A 17775-nucleotide genomic window follows, 5' to 3' on the forward strand; every position below is an offset into this window, starting at 1 on the left:
TACTAGGATACAGATTCATATAAAATCTGCAAAATTTAATAATGAGCATGTCACACCTAAAGTTATAAAGTTGGTGGACCACTGCCTTCTGGCTACAGGTTAAGTCAGATACGATAAATCCATGTTGTGTTGGCCCTGCATCAGAGTGAACCAGAAGTTAGAGATGGAAAAAAACTATTTGACCACTCAGACCAGTGCAGGCTTGAAATGCAGATCAAATTTGTATTAGCATCAGTTCAGAGGAATCAGCCATCAACACCATTTTCAGCCTCTTTTCACCTCTAAGTAAGGCTGAGGAGTTTAGGACAGGAAGCCATATGTTTGCATAAACATCCCGTTCTCCTGTGTTGCAGTCACCTTTTCCTCTTGACTTCCCTTAAAAGCTGTGCTTTAGCAAAGTCCCAGCTGCATCTGCTTGCCATTACTTGTCTATAAATATTCAAACTTCCAACATCTTCTTTGGCACACATACATAAATACACCCTCACTGTGCTAGTCTCCACACACCAGTTTATAACAATCAAACAGGTTGGCGATAGCACCAGATTTTAAAAGCTTTGGCCCTTCACTTGCCGATAGCTCCCAGAGTCCAATTTTCATACCTTTACACAGCCACATACCTCATCAGTGCTTACATTAACCAAAGAGGCCAGTGCCAGGTGTTAGTCCCTGGACACTGGTTTCAGGGTCTGACTTGGCCAAGGCCACATCAGTTCTCTTACTAATTAGTGGACGCAGACACCTGACTACATATACCAGGTGGTGAACTCCACTTGCACCCAGTAAATCTGCAGTTTTTGCAATTAACAAGGCAGTTCCTGAATTTGACTAGGAAATCCCAAAGATTAAAAAGATAAAATATCCAATGCTCTCAGCAATGAGGAAGGAAGAGACAAAATGATCCACTGGTCAGTGAGAGATCATTACAGAAGAGCTGAATGATAACCTTTAACTCTAACTGGACTGAATGTATTTCAGGCTCCAAAGAATACAGCTGAATTCATGCGAAGTGTAAAAAATACCTCACTTGAAATCTCATCTACATTACTGACAGGAAACTGCCTGCGGAACAGGAAGGAGCTGTGAGCTTTTCCTCCGAAAAGAACCCAAGCTCCCCCATCTCTCCTAAAGGATTATTAATCACTGATCCAATCCAGCAGCTGCACAGCAAAGAGGGATTAAGAAAAGGAAGAAACAACTAGTGGAAATATTACAATGCATCATGGTTTGTTTTAAAGAAAGCATGATTGGCCACCATCTGCTGCCTGACGTCAGACACAGGGATAGCAGCACTGGCTGAAAAGGAAATGGACCCCTGCCTTTGGTGATGCACTTCTTGTGGCTGTTTGTTACTTTTGCAGGTGTGCACCAGTCCTGTGCTCGCCAGCGTTTAGACAGGAAAATGCTGGCGGGTGCCCTTCAACAAAGGATACACTGGGTCCCCTCCATTTTGGAACCTTAAAGGCTTACAGCACATGTGATGCCAAATATACAAGGTATGATACAAAGCCAAATTAGCATATATTCTGATATCTGAAAGAGTACTGGAACCAAGGACTTAGTTGTGTATAAACAAAACTAGTAATCAGACTGGGCAATCATAATAATCAGATGTGACCCTGGGAACAAATTAAATGAATGGTTGACTAAAGCCCCATGGTTTTGGAAGGAGTTCCAGTGCAGGAGAAATTCATCCAGCCAGAAGACTCCTTCACGTGGCAGTCTATTCCCAAGGTATGGGCTGCATGAAGATAAAAGATGGCTAGAAGATAAGTTCTCCATCCCAGTGAGCAGAAATGGAAGACAGATAGAAGGTTCTGGAAGGGGAAGGAAAAAGAGCTGAAGAGGTCCAGGGGTAAGACAAGATGGAAGATGACCAAGAAAAGAGACAGGGAAAAAATTGGTGGCAGAATCCCAAGGAAGGGAGAAAAATGAGGGTGGATGAGAAACAAAGAAAGGACCTGCTCGGTTGACTCAGTTAGGTGACAGGGGGATGACAGGCCAGTCTTTACCTACAGCTTGCCCTATTAATGATGCTGTATGACTATTACATTTTAATGGTCTTCATGGGGTTTTCAACAGTTGTTACTTCTTCAGGTGCATGAAAGGGGAGCTACACTTGAAAGAGGGCAGCTATCCAGCCCTCTTCTCCTTTCAGCACCAGGGCCCCTTCACACAGAGCTAATACACTTGGGCTGCAGAGGATGAAGAGCTCCCATTAGTTCTATGATTGTCTGACAAACAGGGTAAAGACTGAGCATTCTCCCCCACTCTGCTCTGAGCATCACTTTCATAGAAAACCAAATTACAACCCAGCATGGCATTCTAAAATACAGACTCCTCAAACTGTGAACCCACCATTCGAATGAGCAACTGAGGAAATGAACGTGTTGCCAATATGGACTGCTTAAGAGTTTTGGTGACTAATGTGGAGTTGACAAAGTCTCTCAGACAAGAAGGCAATGGTGGTAAGATTTCTCTCATTAACATGCAGTTAAAATTCAATCAGAATGGATTCAATGTAGAACAGTTTTAATGAAGCAAATGTCAAGCAAGCATATCATCTTCTTAAACAAAGAAAGTCTAAAAGTTTAATTGCAAAAACACTTGTACAGAAAACTTGGCATTTCAACAATTCCAAACACATTAATCCAGAAAATGGACTCCATTTTAATATGTTTTTGTTAACATTTCTCAGAGCAAAGAAAATGTCTGACCCTGCTCCTCCCCTCACCACCCACTTAATTTTTTTTTGTCAGCCAACACACTGAAAAATGTAAACTGAAGTGACACTCATGAAAAACACTGAAAAGACAAAATTCATTTTTCACTGGGTAAATCAGTGCAGATTTGAAGCTTCCTAATGAGACAAAACATCATCTATAATATTGTTGGAGAGCAAGAACTCAAACCATATCCCCCCCCATCCCAGCTTCTTCAAAACGGGTCATGTCATCACATCTCTCTTCCTCTATGTTGGGGAAAAGGGAAAGATTTGTCAGTCAGCATGCAGCTAATGGTAAGTACCCGCTTGACTCTCCCATCCAAGAACAGGCATGCTTTGCCCAACACAGAGATAGACTGGCAATGTGCCAGGAGCTGATGGCTACATCTGATTTGTGTAAGACAGGGCAGCTTGCAGCCATCCACACCTTAAATATGGACCCAAAGTGGATCAAGCCCTTGCATCACATGCTGAGACCTTGAGTCTCCATGGAGTGTATCTCTGTATTAAAGATAAGAGTTACCACTGACTGATTTGTTAGAACTCTGTGGGCCCAGGTTTTGGCTGTGGACTTCACTTAGGCTACTCCCACTTCAATACAGCAGTCAATTGCCACTATTACTAAATGGTGTGAGACGGAGGTGCTTTTTCCTGAGATGCTATTTATCTACAGGATGTCCTCCCACAACCCCTTCTTCACTACAGAACTCAGAACTAGTTCATGCTAACATCACCTGGTCTTGCCTAGTGTTCCCTCTGATTTTCCCACCCATGTGCAGAATTTTGTTACGTGCACCAATATGGAGGTGATGTAACACACATCACTTTCATATTGGTGCACCTAACAAAATTCACGTGGTGGGGTTGGGACTGAGGGGTTCGGCATATAGGAGGAGGCTCAGGGCTAGGGCATAGGATTGGGGTGCAGGCATGTGAGGGCTCTGGCTGGGGGTGTGGGCTCTGGGGTGGGGCGGGGGATGATGCGTTTGGGGTGCAGGAGGGTGCTCCAGGGCTACAGTGGGGAGAGAGGACTCCTCCCAGGTCTCTCTCCCTGCAGCAGCACCTGGGCTGAGGGGGAGAAGTACCTCTCCCTGCCGTGGCAACTCTGGGGCTGGGGCTGCAGGATCGGTGCCCCTCCCCCGGCCCCAGCAAGTCCGGGCCGCTCCTGGGTCCGGGCCAAGCTGCACTGCCACGGCCACGCCTGGGCCTGATCTGGCTGCGGTTGGGTCTGGGCCGCCCTGGCTGCGGCAGGTCTCCGGGAGGGTTCTCCGAGCGCCTGTGCAGCGCTAAATAGGATGCTTTGAGGCTGCACAGCTTACAGGGAACTTAGGTCTTGCCTGTGTTAAGGAAAAAGAAAGTCAGTGCCCCAAGTTGCAGCTCTTGTGAGTGAAGTCTTGAAAAATGATGAGAGAGAAGACAAAAACGAGTCCCTCTGTGAAGGAAGACTTGAGCTTACACGCAAATCCTTGCTGTTTGGCAGCAGTGAAGGTAGCAGCTGCAAGGCAAGGGGTGAGTGAGCCCCTGTCACAGAAGGCTTTGACTTGGAGGTGGCTTCAAGCAATTGTGAAATCTGTGCAGCGTGCACTAAAGAGTGGAAAAGGAAGAACTACTTTTTAATCTTCAAATATAAAATTGGGCAGATGCTTACATTGCAGATTCGTGAAACTGTTCTTGCTTGCATCAGCATGGCAAGGTAATAAAAGCATTCCCAGGTCATGATAGGAAAAGTCCCAAGATTTTCTGAAGGAAGAATAGGAAGGTGGCATGTAGAACAGAGAGCATGGTTGAACCATCATAATAAAGCCCAAGGGTATTCAAGAAGTTCTCAACTAAAGCCTGAACTAATAATTTGACAGGACCCCAAGTGCTGCAAATAATTTGCATAAGACAGTGCAGACAGTAGCTGTCTTCATCTCTCACAAGCAGGTGAGGTGCAACTCAGAGAAACTATAGATCTCAGCATGCAAAAAGACACTTGCCATGAGTAAAAGGCCACTCAAATCAAGCAGGAACATCCCATGCAGGAAGCGGTAGTCTCCAGAAGATGCACTTTTGTATTAAAAGTGAGGGTAGCCGTGAGCTGCACTACGGAATTCTGTGTGCCACAATTTGCTCACCTTTGCTAAAGCTGCTCTCTGCTGTTACACTTCATTGCAGGCCCCTTTTATAAAAATGGTTCCTTAGTGCTACAACAGCAGATGGACAGAGGGAAATGGAATTCCCCTGCCTGTTCCTCTTTGTGGTGGAGAGATGACTTGGAACAGAATATCATTCGCTCAAGCAGGCTGCAGCTCACATCATATTAGACAAAGCAACATATCAGAGGACAGAAAAGCGACATGTTTTATTTTAATCTAAAATATAGTTTTGCACTTTTCCTGCTGGCTGAGAGAAGCCAGCCTTTCACTTTCTCTCTTGATTACTGCTGACCTTTTCAGCAGTAAAATGCTGCACCAGCCATTTTCAATAGATAGGAACAGTGGAGTCTTGCTGAGAAGCAGGACACTCATGCAGCAGAGATGCTTGGAAAGAGTAGCTGGGAGGGGGAAAAGAGAGAGCCCTTCCCGCAGGGTCGCACATGAAGCGCCAGCCACAGCCAATACCAACAGGAAGGAACCTTATGTTGTACGAGATGCAGCCTAGCACATAAAAGAGAAGCTTGCATTGAAGACACGACAGGCGGGGCAGGATGGTGCAGTAAGGAAGGCTGTATCTGTCATAGCAAAGAATCCAGGTGTTGCTATACAGTGCAGCGAACATCAGCTAACAGGAAAAGGACAAAAGGAGAACTGGAAGGGGAGAAGGAAACCCCACAGAAAGGATGAAGAGATACAAAGCAACATAACATTTCAAAGCTCTATTACCACAACACAAAGGCTGCCTCCACTACACAGATTGGAAGTAGATTCACCTCCATTCTTGTCCAGTCCACAGAGTGTGTGGGTATCCCCCCATCCAGCTAAAATGATGGAAAACTGATGATTGTACGGTAGTTACATGCTCTGAAAGCTTTACACGGAGGACAGTTCAAATGTTTAGTGGCTGGTGCCTGTGGCTTCATAGGAGCTTTTAATTCATTAAATAGTTTGCCCCATAGGCAAGCTGCTTAGGCAGGGACCAGGACAGATCCTGAAGTCTTGCCTCCCACCTTCAGTCTGTTTCCATCATGGCTTTTCATTCCTCACTGGCTGAATCACTTTTGTAAGACACCCCTGGGCCAGGAGACCTGCAGATGAAACAGAAACAAATGTTAGATGTTTAGACCAGTCTGTCAAAATAAACAGGACTTTGTGAAGAGATTTTTGGAGGGTTAATTTGAAGGGACCATATTAAAGTACACTCGATAGCTGGCAAGCCTACAGAGAAAGAAGCTTATCAAGTGGCTTGGACAACTTTCCATTGAGAAACCAGAATATGATCCTTTATAAGAGTTATCAGGGAGTCAGCTCAGAGTTACCTCTGAAAATCACCTCTGAATCTGTGTTTCAGCCCAAACAATTGTTTTGAAATAAACTATTTTCCCCATATATGTACGTATCTTTGGGGCACAGACTGTCTACTGCTCTGTGTCTGTACAATGCCCACATTCTTAGTTGGTCTCTAGGCACTACTGTAATAAACAATAATAATAATAATCATACAGTGTAACTCCCTAGGCTCCTGGGGTTCTGTGTGCCTGTAACTCTGGTAGTGGCACACTGTGCCTGGGAGGAAAGGGGAGCCAAGGCAGACTCAGAGTCGGCAAGGCAACCAAGAGGGAGAGAGGAGAGCCACTATGCATAGGGCCCTACAAATTCATGGCCATGAAAAACATGTCACTGACCATGAAATCTGATATTTTGTGTACTTTTACCCTATACTATAGAGATTTCATGCGGAAGACCAGCGTTTCTCAAACTAGGGGCCCTGATCCAGAAGGGGACCATGGGGGTGGTGGGGTGTTAGAAGGGCATTGTAGGGGGTGGTCGCGGTATTGCCACTCTTACTTCTGCGCTGCCTTCAGAGCTGGGTGGCTGGAGAGCAGCGGTTGCTGGCCGAGGACTCAGCTCTGAAGGCAGCAGCGCAGAAGTAAGGGTGACAATACCATACCATGCCATCCTTACTTCTGCACTGCTGCTGGCAGCGGTGCTGCCTTCAGAACTGGGCTCCCAGCCAGCAGCTGCCACTCTCTGGCTTCCCAGCTCTGAAGGCAGCGCCGCAGCCAGCAGCACAGAAGTAAGGGTGGCAGTACCGTGACTGCCCTACAAGAACCTTGCAACCCCCCTACACCCCCCTTTTGGGTCAGGAGCCTTACAGTTAACAACACTGAAATTTGAGATAAAAATATCTGAAATCATGAAATTTATGATTTTTAAAATCCTATGACCATAAAATTGACCAAAATGGACCATGAATTTGGTAAGGTCTTAACTATGTAGAATGCCAGGAGCCCAGTTGGCTTGGGGGCAGATAGTATGTGGTCTGCTTGGAGGAGGGGGCAGAGTGAAATGATTGGCCCAGGAAGCTGAGTTAGCCTTACCAACAGGGAGTGAGCTGCCATCCCTTGAACAGGACTGGCTGTGTGGGGTGCTGGTGAGTCTCAGGCATGCATGCAGGGTTCCCCCAAGAATTGACCTCTGGGGACCTGGAAGCAACATCCCTCAGTTTGGGCCTTTCCTTGTCCAAGGTGACTCCCAGTTTGTAGAGTTTTGTTGGGAAAATTCCCCCCAGCCAGGCTGAGTTAGCCCTTTAGCTCCCCAGGGAAAATCAGTCACCACATGGCACCACCACTGGTCTGGCTGCTAGTCCAGGGCTGGCGCCGGCTGAGAGTGCATCTGAGCACTAGCGTAGGAGACTAAAAAGTTTGGATTTTTAGTATAGCTTGGTAACCTGCACCTTGAGCCCTGCACCCCTTTGCAAAGGGGAAATCTTGAGTCCAGAAGCAGCCTGACTCCTGCATAAAGAGGACGCTTGATAGCAGCGATCATCAGCCCTTCTGCAGTAATTGAGGAGTCCAGAGTCATCTCTGGACCTGAGGATCATTCGCAAAGTTGTGAGGGCACCATCCTTTAGTTAGCTAGTCAGAGAGATTGTTTAGGAGATCCTCCGACTCCTTGAGCTGTGCCCTCAAGCCAGTGGGTAAGAGTTGGGGATTTTATTACCTAATGTCTATTAAACCTGTGGAGGGACATACCAACTTAACCCACTTGTGAGTCTTTGGGGCAATACTGAACCCAGTCAGCCAAGTTGCTAACTGTTGCACAGAAGATATTGTGGTCACAAGTCACCAAGGGCCCCTACAAAGTACGCATACCAACTGGTTGCTAATTTTTACGTTTGCTATATCAGGTCACGTGACTGGGGGAATTCATGGGTATTATCAGGGTGGGCACAAGTGTCCCTGAGAATAGTGTTCTACCCTGTTATGTTATACTTATCTCCTGTTTAATATAATTACTGTGTTGAATATACTGTATGTATATATATGTGTGTGTGTGTGTGTGATTTCTTGGGAGTCTGCAACTATCTGGCAAGTAAGTGGAGGTTACCCTGTGGTTAGAATTTTCCTCCCAAGCTTCCCTGATCATCCTGCTAGGAAGGAGCGGGGGCTAGGTGGGGTGGGATGGAGGCACCTCCAAATACATTCATATTGGAAGAAAATAAATAAGCTACACCCTACTGAGTGGGAGGCAGGATCCAGAAGAACCCAGGCCTGTCCATCAAAAGCTGCAAGGAGATGAGAGCTAAAGGAGGTAACTGGGTGGATCGGGGGCATTACAATGATATTTCTATATACATAAAGTGTACCTCTCTATTTTAATATTCTGTTTGGTGTTTCTGTTCTTCAGTGCTGTGTAATACAGCCATTTGTTAGGTACTTTAGCTATTAGAAATCAGCTTAGCTCTTTGAGTACAGTTTTTTGGAAGAATACCATAATTGTAAAAGCAAATAGGTTTCTGATCATCAGTTTTATTTTTAAATGTGCCTCTGAGCACCAAGCAATCTATCTGGCTGATACACATTCTTTTGAGAGAATACTTATACTGTAAATTCAGACTAACAAAGGGAAGATGGTGCTGACAATCTACCAATGGTAGACTCTTACTAAGTTCTCTCACCTTCTCCTATTTTAAGGTTCTTACTTTTGCTTACAAGTCCTATCTTCTCTTAAGTGTGAACCCACTTACACAAACACCCATCCCCTGCCCCCAACTTCCTTCATAAGCTCCTGTCACTGGATGTGACAGTGCCAAGTGCATGTCAGGATAATTAATTGTACCATGAGTGCTTGGAACATCAGGCCCAGTTGTCTGTACACATTTGTATAATGAAGCCAGGCCATTATTAATTACATTTTTTTAATTGCCTTATCTACTGTTTTCCTAGGGATGGATTGTCCTTTTAACCATAATTGGGAAGGAGGAATTCTGGAGCAAAAACATTTTATCCAAACAGCTCAATGCTGAATCCAGTTTTTCCAAGAACAAAATATTTACATCTCGAAACCACAGAAAATGCCAGTGACTCCTAGAAAATAAGAATCCTCTGAGGCTTCCCATGACAGCTGGGACCCAAAGCATCCAGCAGAAACTGCCTAGATTTGCGTAACCTTGAGATAGGTTATGGTGCTTTAAAGAGAAAACATCTGTCTCAAGGACTGGGGTGCCCTTCCAACACCGGACTGATGGGAGACCACTTTACCAGTTATTCCATTTTGTCACAAGTTCTCTCATTCCCCCTCCAATCCCCAATTCTCTTTTTTTGTTGAGCCAACAAGAGTGCTAATTGAAAACACTGTGTGAAAATTAGAAGGCTGATGAGCTACTGAAAATCCCAGACCTAGATCCACAAGCTGTTCCCTTTCATAAATAGAAGCAGTAATGCCACTTCTTTATTCTGCTGGGAGCTCAGTCATCTCTTAGAACTACAGTCCGTTCCATCTGGCTACCCACTGGAAGGACAATGAGCTTTTAGCTTAAGCCACTCTGTAATGGGGAACATGTAATTAATTACACTCTGCAATATCACAAAAGGTCACGACCAGGAAGGATGAAGACTCCTGCCTTTATATTTGCAGATGAACCCCATTTCATAACACATTAAGTCAGAATTTTAGTTGCATTTATACATGCCATTCATAGCGCAGAATATGCTGGGATGTACTGTACATATTCCAAAAAAATCCAGGCCTGCGTACTTACAGCAACAAAAGCAGGTAAAAGATTCAAGCCCAGGATATTCAGATCCAAATTGCAACATTATAATCCTGTTGTCGCCCCACAAAGTATGGTAATCTGTATATAGCATGGGGAGGTGTATTATAGTGCAAAGGCTGGGTAGTTTTGTTTGCTTGCTATTCATCAAGTCTCTTATTAAGGCTTTTCTAGATGGTGAGCAGCAAAGCAAAATTTGCAGAATCGTGATCTCTGAAATACTAACTGCATATGATAAAGATGTATTGGATCATTAAACCTCAGCAAATGCTATGGGTGGCCTGACCCAGTTATATCTTGCTTAATTTATCTGTATACCTGGAGGTCCAAAAGAACACAACACGTAACCAATTTGACAATTTCTGCGTGCTACAGACTTGCTAAGTGTCCATAGCAAAACTGGAAGCTGTTTTAATTTTAGGAATTGGGATTAGCTGGTGAACAGCCCTTTGCTGATAACAGGATTTCTCAATGACTACCAAAACTAGCAAACACTTACTGCAGAATTCTTCAGATTCATCATGCTCGACAGAGAAATCTTCACCATTATCATCTACCACAGTATCTTTAGTCAGTACATCATGCATGCAAAGGAATGTTCCTCCTTCTCTGTTCTACTCCAGACTTTGGCAGTCTTATTCATCTCATACATCAACCAAGATGTCGAACAATCCTGCGACATACCAAGCACTTAAGTCTCCCTTAGAAATCAGGGAGATTTTGAAAGCCATGAATGGGAGTAAAAACACCCAACTTCCATTGAAAATGGTTGAGCATCTCACTGCTCTTTGTGCCTTTGAAAACTTCCCCTCATTTATTTCCAGGCTTGGTGCAGAGGATGTGGTGTGGGTGCTGGTAAGCAAACCAGTCTGAGCAAGGGGGTGCTTACCCAAGTCACTAGCGATCAAGCCGGTTTACAACCTCTCGGACCGTGGCTATGAGATTCTCATTTTCCTGTGGGTTAGCCAGAATAATACTGTGCAGTCTGTTCATGTATGAGTCAATGGTGTCCATTGTGGGGGTCTCCCCACTGCCTACAGTAAATATAGTGCAAGCAAAAAAAAAAGCCACAGAATATTTAGATAACTACAGCAGTATCAAACATTACCGTCCTAAGGATGGTTTGCATAAAGGCAAAAACATATTGCACACAGTTAGACCCAAAAGAAATGTAACTGAAATAAAGCATAAATCTTTAGCAACAAAAGCCCAGATCCTCAAAGGTATTTAGGTGCCTAACTTCCATTGATTTCAGTAGAATTTAGGAGCCTAAATAACTGTGAGGATCAGGGCCAAAGTGATCATATGGCAAGGGTACACAGCAGTACTGTTCTCTTTGTCTGCACCTGTAAAAGACCCTCTGGGACTAACAGCCTCCCCCCACAAAAAAGAGAAGAAAAAACCCCCAATTACAGAGAGTAATTGTATTAAAAAGTTACAGAACTGGGAGACAGTGCCATTAACTCTAGCCCTCATCCTGCATCCACTGTCAGGCTCTAACTTGCAGCACAGGAAAAGTTTAAAAACAGACCTGCAGCCTAGAATTACTAAACCAGGCCACGGAAAGTAAATTCACAGGAACCAGTGACATACAACTAAAAGAAGTTGGACTTAAGCAGTGGTAGAGAAGCCCCATAAAGAAATGGGGATTACCTGGTAGTGGCACTCCTGCAAAGCTGCTGGTGAGTGCTTGCCGTAAGGTCTCCAGATGCTGCTGCAGCACTGTGTTCCGGCTGCGCTCCTGGATCACATCCACCTCCAACTTCTCCACAGCAGTGCGCATACTCTCCACGTGCTTCTGCAGGGCAGCATTCCTCTCCTCAAACTCCATGTTGGATTTACGCAGCTGGCGCAGCTCTGCTTCCCGTGCTGTGAACACACCCAAAAAAGGTATGAAATAACTGTAGAAAGTAGTCCTGTGGATGATGAAGCAGAATGTTCAGGGATGTCCACTCAGCGGAGGATGATTAAAAAACCAGTGCTATTTTGGGCTACATATGAAGAAGCATCACACCACAGAACAGCGAGTTGATAATGCCTAGAATTCTGAAGTCAATTCTGAATTCAATTTAATACCAGAGATATTGACAAATTAGAGTGAGTTCAGAGGAGAGGAACAAAAATGAATAGAGGGATTGATTGAGGAAGGAAGATTGAAAGAATTACTCTGAATACTTTCAGCACACTATAGATCAGCAATATAGTGACAAAGGGGCTAGAGACCAGCAACTGACTACAAGTATTAGCAGGGTGTACATTTTAGGTGCCTGAAGGTGACAGCTATTAGAGTATGGAATAATCTCCCAAGGGAACTGGCAGAAACCCCATCACTTGAGACATATGAATCTATGAATATAAAATCAAACTCTACAGCAATGGAGAATATATTGTAGAACAATTTTTGGCTGGGGTCATAGACTAGTTGGCCCAAAGAGACTCTCTCTTGTCTAACTTCTGTGGCTACAAATTAAAATGTTGCTAACTAGCCCACATTATCTGCTCAACAATTTCAAATATTTCCTCATTCTAACACAGCAACTGCAGCTAGGAAAGACTGGGGAAATAGCATCTATATGAGCTTGCCTACAGCTTGTACACCAGCACCATTCTCCACAGAGAATCCTGTTGGAAGAGGGAAGGCCTGGAGTAGCTGTCTGGTCATCCATTATAGTCCTAAGAGATACTGTAACCTTACTAACACACTGAGCCACCTGACTTCACTCTTTATGTAAAGCACTTTCTCCCATCTCAGCCAGGCTGACATCCCTGTGGCAGGGCTGGTGAAAACACTGCATGAGTTTAATTCACCTTTGCTGTGATTCAGGAACTCTTCTGTGAAGATTGGGATATCAAAAACAGACCTCTCCTTTGTGTCTGCTTCTTTCTGCAGATAGAAAGTGACACACAGTTAAATACTGATAATTCTCAACTGCTAATAAAAGAAGTGACAGATCTATCAAGAAAACGAGAAGAAGGATGGAGATGATTCCAGGAAGCCCCTTTCTCTAAAGAAGCTATTGGTAAAATCAAGCACTGAACTGGAGATGACAGGGACTCCCATTCCTAGAAAGGCATTTGAGAGGTATAAGGGACGTGGGTGTTTGACAAATATAGATAAAAAGGTTCAGATATTTCATATAACCTGCCACCTAATTGTTTTGCCTTAATGGAACTGCACATTACACAAGGCTTCAATACTTTCATAGCTATTCTTGTGAATTCATCCACCTCTCCAAATTACCATACTTCAGAACAAGCCTCTACAGTAAGACAAGATGGCAGATAAAGTAGATGATAGTTATGGTAAGTTTCACAGCTCTGTTTTTGACCATCAGTGCCAAGATACCCAGCCGCTAGTTAGAGAACAGGAAAAGGAGCTGATAAAAGAAAAGGGAGAACCTTGCAGTGGATCTCACAGTTCCTTGTTTCTGTCTGTTAAGGATTGCAGAAGGTGCAGAGGTGACATATTCTGCCTCAGAAATAAATACAGGAGCTACACAATACTTTAAATGAGCCATATCTTTGCCAAGCAACTATTATTCAGACAGTTTTTTACCATGGGTGAAAATAGGCAGACACAATGGTATAGAATTTTTGCAAACTGACAAAGGGAAATATTGCTTTTGACAAGCAAGGGTGAGGTGGCTTGTTTTTCATTTTCTGGGGGGAGAGAGAGGAAAAGGGAAGGGTGTTTGTGTGTGCTTTTTAAAAAACAAACATCTGCTCCCTGGCACTCTTCCGGGTTCCTGATTACAGTGGAACTCATGCAGATCTCCATCATTGAGGGAATGACTTCAGTCATTCAGGTTTCTACCCTTTGCATACTGCAAAGCCAAGCTCTGCAAGGGCAAGGTTCGTAAATCCACAACTGTACAGGGCATTGATTGTTTTCTCCCAGATTATGGGCACAGGAGCTATCAGAACTACTGCAGGAACCATGACCTGGGGGATAATTCCCATCCCACCACCTCAAACGCACAACGCTGTCAATCAGGTGTACATTAGGGGTATTAAGCGTGTATGTTGGAGGTTGCCCCTAACTCTCTTAACAACACACTGTTGGCAGGTGAGCAGCAAAGCAAAACATATAAAATCCTGACCTTTGAAGTACTGTCTGCTGACAATTCCAAGATTAGGACTCCAGTAAGTTTTACTGTCCTGCCTGGACACAGAATAGAAGCATCAAGAGATCCTAAGACTGTTAGCAGAGAAGGCAAGTGGGAGACAACACTAAGCTGAATACTATTTGCAACAATATTTGCTGAAGGTCATCTTTTGTGGTCCAAGGACTGCTTTTTCTGCTAGACAGAATGATGGTATGTACCTGCACCCTCACCTATTAGTTAATTGTGTGTAATAATGACGTGACTGTGCCTTGGGAGATTGCGTATGAGTATATAAAGGATGTGGCAACAAACTAGACAGTGTTCGTACAGATTTCAAGCTTCTAGTTATTATATCCCCAGATTCGGCGTTTTACTAGAGGGATGTGGAGGGAGGTGAAAAGAGAACAGAAACTATAATACTGAATAGTGCTGAACCAATTCCTCAACTTGGGTCCAGCAGGGACTGTGTTGATTGAGGTGTCATTATTATTTATTAAGTGCTGATAATGCGTGTGGTGGAGCTAGGCAAATTTTTTTGGTGAACAGTTTATTCACCAAAAAATGCAGTTTCAGTTGACACAAAATCTTTGTGAATCTGTGTCAAGTTCACCAAATAGTTTCAAATGAACTGGGGAAAAATGAAATGGTTCAGAAATGTCAAAACGAAATGTTTGATTTTGAAGCAACCCAAAATCGTTCATTTCGATTACCGGCATTGTGACAAAAGCAGAGGAGGACTAGAATCACAAAACAGGGAAAGGGAGAGGAGGTGGCAGTGGCAAAAGGCACTTTTCTAACCTTTAGTCTAGTGGTTAGGGCATTTATTTGTTAGTGATGTGAGAGGGCTTGGTTCAATTCCTCCCTCTGCCTGGTGTGGAGAAGGAATTTGAACATGGGTTTCCCCCACTGCAGGAGAGTGCCCTCTCCACTTGGCTGTGGGATATTCTAGGATGGGTCTTTCTCAGCATCTGCTGATGAAGTTCTTCCACTGTTTTTAAATAAATAGTCACTGAAGCCAAGACTTTAACCTGGCCCTCCCACATCCCAGGTGAGTGCTCGAAGCACCAGGCTGTAGAGTTATTCTCGCTTTCTGTCCCTGTCCCAATGACTATTCATTGTCATACACAGTGGCAATCCATAGTCATTCATAATGACAATGAATAGTTCAAATCCCTTCCCCTCATCAGGCAGATGGGGGAATTGAACCCACAGCCCTCTCATATCACTTATGAATTCCCTAGCCACATCCCAGATACGTGCCCTGGCCACTGAACTAAAGGTTATACAGGAGGCTGCCTTCTCCTTCTCCTCTTCAGGGCAAAACAAACACGTTTCATTTTGATCACACTTGAAATTTTTGAGTTTTTGATTCATCAAATATTTCAACAAATTTGGGGTTTGGTTCAACCCAAAACAAATTTTTCGGAATTGCCAACGAACCAAAAAAAATCCATTATTCACTCAACTCTAGTGTGCAATGTTGTACAACACAACAAATGAGACTGTCATCTTTTAAAATAGAATTAAAACAAGGAACATGACCACCTGGGATCAAAAATCTAGTAGTTTTCACAAGTGTAGTGATATCAGCACCTGGTACCCTGGTCAAATTAAACTCAGATAATTACATTCTAAAATTCCCTTGCAGTTTTTTTTGCAGAAGGTAGGCTTCACTTTCTTTTTGGAAATGTGGTGTAGTGGTGTTGTTCTGTACAGTTAAACAGCTGTCACAGCCTACCCAAGAGATGACTACATTTCAGTGGTAAATGAAACGATCCCAATTTACGGTTTTTGTGTCTATTAAGTATGCAAACCATTTTAAAATCCTCAGAGATAAAAGATGCAATATAATTGGAAGATTTATTTATTTACTTATTTACAGAAAAAGGCCAAGAAAGACAGACAAAATGCAACCCTGAAGAGTTATTATGAAGGCAATTTTTTCTTTAGGGATTTCTAAAAAGTAGTTTAAAGTTCATATTTTTAGTGATGCCTCAGTCATAATTTCTACAAGTCAAAAGTAATATGAATAAATGTTTGTTTTCAAAGTATATATTGATGATGTCAAAGACACAACCGAGCTTTCTTGTTTGATAAATTGGGGCAACTATAATCAAACTGCTGCTGAATATAGGAACAAAGATAAGCATTAGAGAAGTTGCTACTGAAAGCAGAAGGTTCTCAAGCCTCTAAAACATCTTGGCTGGTAAAATGCACCAAGAAATCATTCCTTCAAAACCGTGTTTAAAGCCTGAGATAAAATGCCTCTCTCCTGCTTCTGCCACTGCTATGGTCTTTTATATTTGAACACCTTGGGCTTTAAATGAAATGTCAAACGTGATTTGGTACCCAGCAGAAAAACTAAGTGGTTAACAGCCTATCAGGGAATTCTGGCAGCTAAGCTCAGTGTTTCATATCGGTGTCTGGCTCATAAAGGGGCTAGACTGGGGTGAAGCGAGTGCCATTTGGCAGTCAGCCAAGATAGACATGGCTAGATGGAACTTCAAAAACCTTCCAAGTGTTTACCTGAGTAAACTGTCAGAGTCGGTTTATTTATTTTTTACTTTCTTTTTAAAAAAAGTAAAGCTGAGTTTCATAATGTGGTAAAATTACAGCTGGGAAGCCCTAGATTCAACAAGAGAGCACAAAGTTCATATGCTACATACCAAGTGGGCTTGTACTCAAGACTGAGAGCAAAAGAAAAAAAAAGTTCTGATTTTCTGAGGACCTGAAGAGATACAAAAATGTCACAGCGGCTTTCTTTATTGCACCCATTATCTGCCCAATTCTAGTGCAAGTTACTGCAGAAAAAAAAAAAATCTCAGGATGTGTATTCAGAAAATGAGGAGTCATGTACAGCAACAAGCCTGGCAATGTACTCATCTGATATTAACGCCTCGAGACAACCACAAACTAATTTCATCTAGAACTCCAGAGTCTCAGCAATAACACACTGGAACGCTGGCAATTATGCAGCTTGCCCTCCAAGTGCTTTTTGCTCTACCAGCCTAGGCAATTCATGCTTGATACTACTAGCTGTGTGCTGGAGGCATTGGCATGGACCAGTAATGGCTCCTACAGACTGAAGGGCAGAGGAGAGGGTATTACAGACATTATATATAGTGCCCCAGGGTAGAGATTCTTCAGGTACAAAATAAAAAACATTAAAGCAATTAGGTGAAATTGCTCAGTCTCTGAAAGGCAACAGAGAAACTCTACTTAACGGAAGACTGGTAATGAAAACCCATCAGCACTCTTCCATTGCCAAGTACATTACCCAGCATGTAAAGGATTCTCTTGGGGGCTCAGATATACTTAAGCCACTCTGAGGCTTGCTCAGGGGATTAAAATCATAAGGATTTGATTACCCCTTCATTGAAAAGGCTTAATATGTTCAGGCTGAGTGTCGTTTTCTCATTTCTCATAAATTAAAAGAGAAACAAAAAATTTATTGTTTCTATCTTTGTCCTTAAATGAGAAGGAGACATTTCCAGAATGTCAGCCTGGAAAATTATTCATTGGGCTGTTAAACTGGCTTTGGCGTTAGGGGCTTCAGAGACACACTGGACTTGAAATTCTTAATAGGGATAGAAGATTGAGGGTATGTGGGGAAGGGGAGAAAGAAGGGAGAAGAGAGGTCTGTTTGAATGATATCTTCCCTGTTATGGTCATACGCGTACCTCTCAAGTGCTCTGTATTATAATGAATACTCCCTATTTGGTAGACAATTTTTGTTGTGCTCCACTACTC

At 43.3% G+C, this 17775-nt stretch overlaps 1 protein-coding gene across 2 annotated transcripts in view; it reads right to left on the reverse strand.

Annotated features, from left to right (window-relative positions):
* Positions 1-2610: 2610 nt before the first annotated feature.
* The window catches only part of HMG20A (high mobility group 20A), a 75485-nt gene continuing 60320 nt past the window's right edge, over positions 2611-17775 (reverse strand). For both annotated transcript variants that reach the window (XM_074966047.1, XM_074966048.1), the window contains 4 exons: positions 12728-12803; positions 11573-11788; positions 10809-10953; positions 2611-5951 (listed from right to left, as the gene is read on the reverse strand). In XM_074966047.1, the coding sequence (XP_074822148.1) occupies positions 10817-10953; positions 11573-11788; positions 12728-12803 (429 nt within the window). In that variant the 3' untranslated portion in view covers positions 2611-5951; positions 10809-10816. The remainder of the gene's footprint in view (positions 5952-10808; positions 10954-11572; positions 11789-12727; positions 12804-17775) is intronic.

The sequence above is a fragment of the Natator depressus genome, chromosome 10 (genome assembly GCF_965152275.1).
Source record: "Natator depressus isolate rNatDep1 chromosome 10, rNatDep2.hap1, whole genome shotgun sequence".
NCBI lineage: Eukaryota > Metazoa > Chordata > Testudines > Cheloniidae > Natator > Natator depressus.